Below are 12,705 nucleotides of genomic sequence, written 5' to 3'. Positions count from 1 at the left end.
CAAAAAAGACTAAAACAGCTCACAAATTTTAAGGAGATTGTACCTGCAATGGGAAGGGGACCAGATTAAAATGAATTCTAAAATGTCACAAAAATTAGAAAGCTATTGGCAAAAATGGGACAAGCCCTGGCCCATTAACATATAGTCATAAGATGCTCTTCTGTATCCCATCTTCTCTCAAGTTGCACACAGTCTGACTTTAATATCTGATTTTTAGGTAAAAATAACACATGTGGACCATCATTAGACTTATGATGACTTAATGATGTCTGTGTGTTTATGTTTATGAATATTACTGTTAAAATCCAGACATTTTTGTTACTGTTCAGAGCGCATGATCTGTGCATATCTAAACAAAGTATTCATATTCAGTTACACCCCTAAACCCTGGCGTGGACAACCATACATTTGTGTGTTGTGTTGTGTTGTGTTGTGTTGTGTATGATGAGCGTGTACTGTGTGTCATCCCTGTGTGTGTGTCCCTGGTAGTGTCCTCATAGCCTTGTCTGAGCCTCAGGGATGTAAATCTCGATGCTGTCAGCGCTCTCTGTAGCTGAGTTTTGTCGTACGGATGCGGCTCTCTTGGCGGCCATCAGGCGCTTCCTGGCCTCCTGCCGCTGTTTCTCTGAGCTTTCCAGTGAGCGGTCTCTGGCCAGAGGGGGGTGGTGATGGGGGCCCTTGGGTGGCTTTTTTGGCACTGGAGGTGGGAGCCGCCTCTCCTGGTGGGAGAGGATGGTTGGGGGGAGGGGAGAACATTTCAGGAAAAACACAGACATGTATTTGTGTGTGTGTGTGTGTGTTTGTGTGTGTGTGTGTGTGTGTAATGTGATGTCGGTTGTAACTGCCATCTTTAGTGGCCTTTGGTTTAATGTTCCTGTGTGTAATACTGTAAGTAAAGAAGATGTTGTTCTGTAAAACTCTTTTTGGATCATCCTCCACAGTTTTGACATAATGTATCACACACTGTTTCAGTAATACTGCAGTTAGTTTACATGCTGTTATTTTAGAAGCTACACTTTTACACACATTTGTTCCATTCTCTCTCGCTGTACAACTGTCTGCATGGGGACAACTAAAATTGTGCCTACTGTACATTACTGTCAAAGGTGTGTTTGTGTGTAACACGACCTTGTACAGTCTGAGGCTTTCATATGCATGCAAGCTAGGTATTTTACTATTATAAAAGGTAAATATAATTAATTGATGAACATCCTCTGGCAAGGTCTGTTCTGTGCACCTACTGGATATTTTCATTAACTGTACACATAAACATTGCATCAGTTTCACTACTATGCAGATGACATGACGTTCCATCTTTCTACTGATACCACAGATGCCCTCAACGGTATATCAAGTTATAATCATATTTGTTACATCATTTCTATGAGTGAATAATGAATACACTGTACTCAGCAAAGTAATCGCTACAACAAAGTTTGACAGATAAGGAAACACAAGCAATCTAACGATCAGACAGGTACATAAACTACATTGGTGGGGAAAAAAGGAGTTATTGTGTCTGTAACAGAAGACTATTTGAGTAATAATTTTACTGATCTCTCCAGTCTAAATTTGTCTGACTAACCTGGGGGTTCGTTTCCAACCTGTCTCATCATCTGTTTGCCCATTCTTAACCTATCAGACTTATTTTTAGAAAGTATTACTGTGTTTCCAAATCTCGTAACTGATAGATATGACGATCCAAAGCTTTCTATATATGATCCAAGTTGTAATAACCCAGATATATTCTTTAACCGGGTGAACGCACACACTTTACAGGACCTAAAACACTAAATGTCAAAAAACTGTTAGAATGAAATTTATAATTTTTTTATTGGTCCTGAAGCTGCTTGTGATCAAAATACAATATTTCTCAGAATTGTCCAGTAATGACACCCTTAAATACATAAATGTGGGTGCTGTTTTTAATAAATCCCTTGTCATATTGTAATACTGCATTTTGTTTCTTGTTGGAATACTGGTGTTTTAACATATTTGGTTTTATTTGCCTCTTAAGTCCCTGCTGTCTTTGTTTTGGTGTTTAAGTACGTTTTTCTAATTGAATTGCTGTATAAACAGTGTGCTGTATTTGTGGAGAAGAAATGTTAGCCACACTTTCTCCAGTTCATCTGTCTTTACATTAGCAGCTACATCACAGGAAACAAAAAAGCCACACGGGCGGCTGCAGGCAGCAGAGGGAAGTAAGGGCAGAAGGAAACATGGACAGGTGGATGGAAAGACAGACATGATGGGTCTACGGAGGCCCAGAGGTGTCAAGGCCCTGTGGTGTTGTTGGCATTGAAGTTATGCTGATTGATGCGTGGCTGTTTGCAAGCGGCTTCACTGTCAACACAAAAAAGCACAAGAAAGAAAAAAGACAACAATGAGAGCAAATGAGGAAGCCAGCAGAGCAAATATTCACAATGATGCAAAGCCACAACAGATACTGCTGAAAGAGAGCAACAGAGCAGGCAGAAGACATCTGAAAGAGATTCACAGATACACTTCAAGATATACAGAAGGAAGAGTATCTGTAGCACCACAGAGTCAGACAGCCATGCACTAACTCTGCACAATGAGAGAGAGAGGCTGAGTGATGCAGCATGATCAAAAATACAGTTTTTATGGCATCTGTCATGGTCATGCATGTTTCTAACTATAAAGCAAAGGAACTCTGTCTTTCTCTGTATCCTTTGCATATCTGGAGAAACATTGAACCGATTTACTTCACACTTGGCAGGTTATTGCGAGGACCCAAAGATGTGCTGTGTCGAATTTGTCCAGATGGTGGCGCTATAGCAACAAACTTTATGTTTTGGCCTGTAAATTTTGAACTGTAGGCCTCTAAAAACATTTTTTTGGAGATTGTGAAGTGCTCTGTAAGAGTAAATATTTGACATTAACACATGTAAATAACCCTACACACTTTAACAACAGTCTTACAGGTTCACGTCAGGTCACAATGTGTGAGATGGTGTTATACAATCTTAGTCTCAATAGGTGCGTTTCCTAATACCCAGAATGAGGCGGGTCTATCTTGCCAAAACGCCCCTAATTTGCATGCAAGCCACTCGTTTGTTGGCCCTGTGGGAGAGCAGGGCGGAAAAACAGCCGCTCGTACCCCTGAGAGAAGCCTGGTTGCTGATGTAATTCAGGATGTGACGTGTGGTAGAACACACACACACACACACACACACACACACACACACACACACACACACACACACACACACACACAGCATACTGCAGTGACAGTGCACTTGTCTGTCAACAAACACTTTTAAAGCGCCCAGAATTTTTAAGGTGGAGTGTATTCTTTCATGTCACTTGTACATAAGTTGACGTTGTGAATCATACGCGTCACCTTAAATCAAACTACAACTATTTTGTATTTCTCTTGAGGATCACTGATCAGCTGATCACAGACGATCTAAACCCATTCAGAGTGGTACGTCACCTCCAGAGTCTCCTAAATCCCTCTGGGGCCTTTTTTTGTAATGGAAACACGGTGAGTGAATAGCCACTTGAGAGGGCGTGGCCTGAAACTCTCCAAGCGGCCACATTTGACCCTAATGGAAACTCGCCTAATTTGTGATCTCTAATTAAAAGCCTGTCAGATTGTGCAACAAATGACTGGTTATCAATTGTCAACAAGGAAAACAACAGATGTAAAATATAACAAAAAGCATGTTATGGCCACAGAGCTGGCAGTGCTTTGATGTACGCATACCAGTGTGGTATCTACTTGTACTGTACAGGCTGTGTGGAGTTCGTATGTTCTCCCTTTGTCTGTGTGTAAGTTAATTGACTCTAAATTGATTGATGACTCTAAAAAGGTGTTAATGTGAGTGTGAATGTTTGTCTGTCTCTGTTTGTCTCTTTGTGCCCTGTGATAGACTGGCGTCCTGTTCAGGGTGTACCCCGCCTCACGCCCTGATAGAGCTGCGACTCATGGATGCACAAGTGTTTGGCTTGTATCAATGTCAGTGTATTTTGTCATTTCAGGCTATATTCTGAATTTGTGGCTTTTAGACGCCGTGAGAACTTAGTCTGGAATTTGTGACAATTGTGACGCAGGCTGTTTATGGTCTTAACAGATGTAAATCAGAAGAAGCAGGTGAACGACAAAAAAAAACTTTGATGAAAAAAGATTTCACCATGGTTCCCTCACAGTTGTTCTTTAAGACAGCTAATATGTAACATTGTTGGCTTCATCTGTCTGTCAGAGTGGTGGCTCTTTGTCTTTCGCACAAAGGTGTTTTTTTATGATAATCTTCCTGACCTTCAGACGTGAAAGGACATTTACAGAAAGAGCCGGTGCTTGCGTGATATTTGGCACCTTGTGTGTGAGAGAGAACTGAGAAAGCAAGAAGTGTTTTAAATATTTTAAGATGAGGAGGATCAAGAGTGTTTACTGATGAATTGTTTTGACTGATTTTGCCAACAAAGCTTTAATTAATGACAATTGTGAGCCTTCTTCTCATAGTGAATCCACAGATGCATTTTGACATAATCGTCATTATTTAACATCCTAATTGAATGACAGGAAGTTAAATTGTGAGTGACATTTAATTCCTAATAGCTTGAGAATCTTCAGTGAGCAGTTCTTAGTGAATCTGAAACCGATTGCACAAAATACAATTCACATTCTGATTATTACACAGCTAAACCTTTTTTTCTTTCATTCTAGATAAGAAGTCTCACCAGGAACATGTGATTTCTGTTGAGCCTGCTTATTGAGAGTTCACCCAACCTGAATTGACTCCAAAGCATTGAGTTTGCTTTGGAGTTGAGGTAGGGCAAAAATAGGACGGTTCAGTTTTAGAGTCAATTCGATTTGAAAAGCTCACTGACAAAAGAGCAGAACAGCAGAGGAGGAAATGATCCCTTTGGGTGCTATAAACAAAAGTAATTTGGTGCCAAATGAAACATTCATATAATGACCCACGAAGATGATGGTGTTATCCCTGGTCAACCAGTCAGCATCCTGGAAGCATGTGTGTGTGTGTGTGTGTGTGTACCTTTCTTTCAGGGGGATCCAGGGGTCTCCAGTTGTTTGCTCTGAGCTGGTGAAGCTCATCAAACTTGAGACTTATGTTCTCGATTGACAGCTGAAGCATATCCCAAAAACCAGCCAGGTCTGAGGCCACTGGACGGGGGTGGGCGTTGGGGTTCTGACAGAAGAAAGGGAGGAGAAGGTGGAGAAAAGCAAATATCAAAGATCAAGACAGGGAAGATGAAAAACAACGAAAATACTTTTACACACTAGGTCATCTCCAAATTTATAGAGAAGGTAAAATGTGTTGTGAGCAAAAATATATTAAAAGTTGAATACATATTTAATTACTGGCATATCATGGTGAGATAGGTTTCATCAAATTTGACTTACCCCCTTTTTCAATACATGTAGATAGCTAAATAGCTTTTAAAAGCGCTTGAACTCCACCATACAGTATATTGATAATTATAGTGCAGCTGCTGTTGGGTGGCACTAAAAACAGCTTGACAGTAATGAAAGTTTATACAACAGAGTTCAGTATGTTGTCATTGGGCTGGGCGATTATTAAATATGATGATCTATTGTCTTTGAGTGGAATCGTATGGTGATGAAATCATATATCAAAATATAGTGAAACACAATTGCTATGTCTAACTCGACAATAACAAGCACATTAACTCAAACTTTTTAGAAAATATCTGAAATACTTGATGCAATATCATTTGAGAGGGTTTATTACGTTCACAGGACAGTTAAAAATAATAAGTGGTCCAAGAATGTACTGGGAAAACACATTTTGCAGTTCCCCTTAATTGATAGCCTATATTAAGCAAATAAAAAAAATTATATATATATACTTATTTTTTTATTTGCTTATCTTTATATATTCAAGAAAGTACATATATATATATATATATATTTATATTTATATATATATATATACTTTCTTGAAGTTGTGTTGCCTATTTTACCATTTGTATGCACTTTTTGGATGGTATCTTTATGGTTGAATGCACTATGTCCCTTTAGATAAAAGCAGCAGCTAAATTAATGTAATGTAATGTAATGTAATTAGTGTGAACTGCATGTTCTCATTGAGTGTTTCAGACTCACCAGATTCTCTTCACACAGCTCCCTGAACTGTTGAAACTTCTGTGACATCAGGAGCTGAGCACTTCCAACAGCACTCCTCATCTTCCCGAGGACTGTGAGCATAAACACAGAGTCTGAACAAGACCAACCTGCATTACATCCATGTGTTCTTGACAAACTGTACAACAGACCAAGACCCAGATCTGAACTAATTTTAGCACTTCTATGTGCTTTTGTACAGTACCTGAACTAAGGATAGCCTTCGTGCAATTGTTTGTTTTTGACTCATGACCATTGCTAGGCAAGTGACAACAAAGTTGATGTCACATTTAGCCATTTTTGAGCTTTTCTAGGAGCCCATGGCTGGGACTATGTGGTTGGGACTGGTTGTCACTTGTGAATGTCATACACGAACCTTAAAAGCATAATTTCATTTCCAAACTGATTTTAAAGGAGCAGTGTATGAGATCTGGTGGCATCTAGTGGCGAGAATGCGAATTGCAGCTAGCTTACCGCTCCCTTTCAAAGTGTGTAATAGAATCTGCGATGGCCTTTCAGTTGACTTAGGGCGCACTCACACTGTCCTTTCGAACCACAACCCGGGCTTTAGGGTACTTGCCCCCCCCCCTCTCCCCCCGCGCCCCAGGCCCGTTTGTACTCACACTACCTGGGCCTCGCGCAAATGCTTCTTGCTGTCCATACGTCATCACGCCGTAACACGTCACACGCATTGATTGACGTCATGCCGATGCGTCGCTTTGTTTACAAATCTTTCCATAGACCTCAGAGTTTTTGTGCGTCTTGTCGACTGTTTTTGAATATTTTCATCCGACCAAAATCTGCAGTAAACACTCCACATCCGCATCACACCAACGTGAACCTTTCACCGCCATTGTTGTTGTTGTTAAATGTCCGCGCATGGTCCGTCCTTCTAATTTCTATGTCCGAACAGGCGCACATAAAGGACGTCAGAACCGCCGTAGGCCTCGTGCTCGTGCTCGTGCTCGTACACATGCAAACGGGCTCTACAATAGCCCATCTCTCTCAGGCGGGCCGTGGTAGGCCCACTGTCCGCAGTTATGCGTGGAGCGGGTGCACCCACACTGCTCAAACATACTAGGCTTTAGCTGAAAAAACGGTTTTGGCCCGGTGCGGAAGGACAGTGTGAGTGAGCCCTTAAACATCATCGTTCTGGGCTACAATAGAAACATGATAGTGCAACATGGCAGGCTCTTTGGAAGAGGACCCATTCCCTATGCACAAACCAATTTCAATGAAGTTGGGACATTGTGTAAAACCTAAATAAGAACAGAACACAATGATTTGCAAATCCTTTTTAATCTTTATTAAATTGAATACGCTACAAAGAAAATATATTAAATGTTCAAACTGATAAACTGCATTGTTTCTTTTGCAGATATTCACTAATTTTAATGAGCCTGCAACACATTCTAATAAAGCTGGGACACTTTCATGTTTACCACTGTTTTACATCACCTTTACTTTTAACAACGAGTGTATGGGGACTGAGACACTAATGGTTGAAGCTTTGTAAGTGGAATTCTTTCCAATTCTTACTTGATGTTTGACTTCAGTTCTGGGTCTCCGTTGTCGTATTTTGTGCTTCATAAAGCTCCACACATTTTCAATGGGAGACAGGTGTGGACTGCAGCAGGCCAGTCTAGTACCTGCACTCTTTTACTATGAAGCCACGCTATAAGAACACGTGCAGGATGTGGCTTGGTATTGTCTTGCTGAAATAAGCAGGGACGTCCCTGAAAAAGACGTTGATTGGATGGCAGCAGATGTTGCTCCAAAACCTTTCAGCATTAATGGGGCCTTCACAGATGTGCAAGTTAAACATGATGCCAGGGGATCTAACACATCCCCATACCATCACAGATGCTGGCTTTAAATTTAGCTCTGATAACAATCTGGATCGTCCCTTTCCTCTTTGGTCTGGAGGACATGACGTCCATGATTTCCAAAACAATTTAAAATGTGGACTCATCAGACCACAGCACACTTTTCCACTTTGGGTCAGTCCATCTCAGATGAGCTGTGGCCCAGAGAAGCAGCAGAGTTTCTGGGTGTTGTTGATATATGGCTTTACCTTTGCATAGTAGAGTTTTAACTGCACTTGTAGATGTAGTGAGGAACTGTGTTAACTGAAAATGGTTTCTGAAGTGTTCCTGAGCCCACGTGGTAACATCCTTTACAGAATGATGTCAGTTTTTAATGCAATGTCGTCTGAGGGATCAAAGGTCACAGCCATTCAGTGTTGATTTTTTAGCCTTGCTGCTTACATGCAGAGATTTCTCCATATTCTCTGAATCTTCTGATGATATTATGGACTGTAGATGATGACATCATCAAATTCCTTGCAGTTTTACGTTGAGAAACATTGTTCTTAAACTGTTGGACTATTTGCTCACACAGTTGTTCTCAAAGTGGTGAACCTCACCCCATCCTTGCTTGTGAACGACTGAGCCTTTCTAGGATGCTCCTTTTATACCCAATCAAGGCACTCAACTGTTTCCTGTTCACCTTTTGAACATTCCTCAACTTTCCCAGTCTTTTGTTTCCCCTGTCCCAGAAAAGCCAATAATTTTATCAGTTTGAAGATAGGTTAAAAAGGATTCGCACATCATTTTTTTAATGTTTTACACAATGTCCCAACTTCATTGTAGATTTGAAGGACTCATTCTAAGACAACACAACTATTCTAGATTGCCCTAACTCCTGCTCACTAGTACAGTAAATTATGTTCATTTTTTTTTTTTTTTTTTAATATTTGCTCTGTTCTTGTGAAATACTGTATAGTCTTACGCCTTCAAGCTTAAATTTTATTTTCCATTTAAAGTGTAATTCCGGCACAAAATCAACCCATGGTCTTTTTCGGCAATTACATACATCAAATAAGCCATCGAGACAGTTTTTTTCATGTATGAACTAAAGAGACCACTAATACTGCTCAAAAATAACACCAAACCTCTGCAGTAGCATGATAAGAGTCCCTACCATAGACTGTATGAAAAAATGGACGTAGCGGTCTTTAAACTTGATCCAATCATATTCGCTTCTGGAAGCTGCCATCTTGTCCGACTTAGACTCCTCATTTCCTTTTACCAAAAAAGGGCATTGATTTGACATTGGGGGGAGGGAGATACATCCGTCTGGCTGACATTTACAGAATTAGCCACATTAGCTCACATTAGCTTTAAACTAACAATTAGCTAAACAATCTGTTTGTACAGTTGATGAAAGAGCAAACCAGCTTGTCACTCATGTAAACACCACCACACGAATGACCGCAGTCCCGTTTGAGATGACGTAACTAGCCTCCGAGGAGAAGTCAGGTACAGCGGCTAGCTGTGACTCAAGAGGCCACGCCCCTAATTATTCATGACCTTTTCCTATGGGCTCCTTCCTTTTGGATTGCATTTGGTAATCTACTTGAATGGACTTCACTACAAGAGGAGCTGGTACCTGGGCCAGTTGGTAAGTCTTTCAAAACACTCGATAAATAAACTCCGGGTTCACTAACTACATTGTTGGTGCTTCGTTTTCCTTGTTGGGAACCAGAATGGAATAATCTTTTAATGTCAAATTTTGGGGATAATTAAACAATTACCTTTCCTATGTAGTAACATACATACTTGGAACCTAGACATGACGAACAACACACACAAAGACCTACTGTCTTCAGGCAGGTTATTCTCCCGTTGGTCGTTCTCCATCTGTCGACACCAGCCCTCCATGCGGTCGGTCTCAGCTTGCAGCAGCTTCAGAAACCAGCGTCCATCTCTATGACACACTGACCGCTGCACCACCTGCCATTAAAACATTCAGACCTTCAAGAACAGAGACACCTGCAGAGGCAGAGGTATATTCTTTATAATGGAACAAAGCCAATAATGTGGAAATCAAAATTCCTGAATGGGCTGACAACTAGAAGACAAATTAACCTATAACTTCTCATGAAATATAATTTTGAGAATAAAATATTGTACTTTTGTAATCTTCTCAGTCCTGTTTATCATTACATCTCATATCGTGCAAGGGGGTGGGGGGATGTGTCACGAGGGGCCCGATTGTTGAAAGACGCGCGCTAAAGTGCACTAATGGGAGTCACAACCTGTGCTAAAGTGCCCTTTAGGAGCTAATTTGTGTGCTCAAGTGCTCTCTTGAGGGGCCAGGACCCACTATATATGACTGTGCACGACACTGCATAATATGCTTCCCTTTAATGACATAACTGCTTTACTGTTATGGTTAAGGGAGAAAAAACTATTTAAAGGATCATGGCCATGGCCCTTGCTGAGCCTTTTCAAATGCAGGATAAATGCATATGTATATGTATATGATATTCCTCCTCTCATATCTGGAAGAAGTCAATTAGTGGACTCTTGAGACTCCGTTGAGTTTTATAGAACATTATTAATCCCAGCCCACATCGTCAAGAATATATTTTTTTGTTAATTTTATATATCTGTTGCATGGTAATGCAATTAAAGGTCATTATGATTAAAAATATCTGCACCACTACACTGCATTACCTCCTTTACAATGATGTAAGAAATATCAGTGCAGACTTGATGTTTACTCTGGTGAATTAACAACTAAAGCAAGGAGTTCGCTGGAGCTTTTTTGTTTTTTAAGTTTGATCATTTTACGGTAACTTGCAGGTTTCAACAACAAGACTCCTTATCATACATATAATTCAGTTTCACACTTAAAAAAAATGCATGGAAACCAATGGGTTCCTGGAACAGAAGAGTGTTGAATACAATTGCATTTCTAAAACAAATTAGTGGCGTAAAGTGTAAGTGCATTTGTAACATCAAATACAACATACATACACACACACACATATGTATATATATATATATATATATATATATATATATATATATATATAAATATAATTACTTGTAAAAGTAGCACTTTAAGAAGTTTTGCCTCTTAATAATGTTTATGAACTTGCATGATTCTTGCACTTTTTGGGTAGTGTATTCATGTTTGTTAAGCATCAGGTAGATGCAATGTTAATCTAATGCTTCTTAAATTTGATGATTCACATTTTACATTTTACAATGAATTTAATTTTACTCCTTATTTGTATCAATAATATTTGAGTAGTAATTTGTATAAATACAACACAGACGTATGCCTTATACACTGATCACTAAATCAATGTGTCTTTTAAAATCCCTCCATTATTGTTATTTGTTAACGTTGTGATTATGAGATATAGAAGACCAATTCAATACTCTAGATTTCATCATCAAACCAAACAATGCTGATGATGAACAGTAGCTGCATTTAATAATAACATCCATGAAAATACTGAAACATTTGGAGCATCCGGGGCAGCTGGCCCCCTCTGCTAAGAAGTGGTATTAAAATCAGAGTCAGCTGCTGTCTGAGAGGCTAGTGCAAATGCAAATAGGAGCACACACATCAGTATATATAATATTAATAATATTATTATTATTAATATTCATAATAATTATAATAATAATAATACATTTTATTTGTATTGCACTTTACATTCAACAATCTCAAAGTGCTACAGAGCAGAATAGAAACAATATAAAAATAAAAGTTAAAACGAAAAATAAGTAATCATTTAAAAGGAGAACATCTAAAAGACATTGAGCAAAATGCCTTGGTGAACAGGAAGGTTTTAAGTTTTTTTTTAATGAGCATGGAGACTGAAATCTGTGTGAAAGAGTTGAATCATTGTTGAGGAGATGAGATACTTGAGTCCATGGGTGTCTCAGCTATTACATGAAGACATATGGACAAGTCACCCCCCCCCCCCCCCCCAACCACACACACACATTACCATGTATTTACCATGTTGAAATTCTGTGCATGGGTCTATGCACTCTGCAGTCTTTACAGAGGGCTGTAATAGTACTTCTTTACAGATCCATTGCGCTGATTCATGTCCCGCCTGCCCGAACCTGTGATATTTTCTTGTATCTTACCTGAACCCACGCATCACTCCACTGGAGTGCCTCTCCAGCAGTGTTATGTGTAAAAATGTGTGTGGAAATCCACCAAGATAACTTGCTAACAACATAAAATTTGAGGTATGCCTCAGGTAGCTTTTATTCATTGATTTGTAACATTAAAGTTGTACTCCATAATATTTGAGATCCCTTGTTTCTAGCGTCCTCTTTGGCAGTAAGATGTAACTGCAGGTGAGCCTGTTCTTTCAGAGCCTCCATCTTGTCACGTTCACGGTCACTGTGTGTGTTGACTATTTATTTATCTTGCTCTTTTGTAAACTTTATTGAAACCCATTTACCTCTCTACTTCCAGTCCATCCCCTATATGTCTCCCTCTTAAATCCATACACACATACATACATGTTCCTATTACACTTCTGTCCTTACTACAAGCCTGACTCCCAAGCATAGACTGTAAAAGTTGGAATTTCCGTTTTCTGATTACAAGTGAACGCAGCACAACCGTTGGTGACGATCTGGGCCGAAAGAACAACCCTTTCAGCAGACTCACTAACATGGCAGCTCATTTACATCCAGAGAGGGAATGTCTCCACAGACACAGATATTGGAATACTCTTTCATTAGTGGGTGACA

General features: G+C 39.7%; 1 protein-coding gene across 1 annotated transcript in view; it reads right to left on the bottom strand.

The window, feature by feature from the left end:
• Window positions 1-494: 494 nt before the first annotated feature.
• The window catches only part of LOC310958073 (disks large-associated protein 1-like), a gene marked incomplete at its 3' end in the record, with an annotated part of 88,877 nt that continues 76,666 nt past the window's right edge, over window positions 495-12,705 (bottom strand). Inside the window, exons 11-14 of the mRNA XM_083928877.1 lie at window positions 9,792-9,924; window positions 6,113-6,204; window positions 5,022-5,174; window positions 495-719 (exon numbers count right to left, since the gene is read on the bottom strand). Of these exons, the coding sequence (XP_083785003.1) occupies window positions 495-719; window positions 5,022-5,174; window positions 6,113-6,204; window positions 9,792-9,924 (603 nt within the window). The remainder of the gene's footprint in view (window positions 720-5,021; window positions 5,175-6,112; window positions 6,205-9,791; window positions 9,925-12,705) is intronic.

Source organism: Echiichthys vipera (genome assembly GCF_963691815.1).
Source record: "Echiichthys vipera genome assembly, chromosome: 15".
Taxonomy (NCBI): domain Eukaryota; kingdom Metazoa; phylum Chordata; class Actinopteri; order Perciformes; family Trachinidae; genus Echiichthys; species Echiichthys vipera.
The sequence above is the reverse complement of the archived record's forward strand: the minus strand, read 5'-3'. Positions and strand labels throughout refer to the sequence as shown.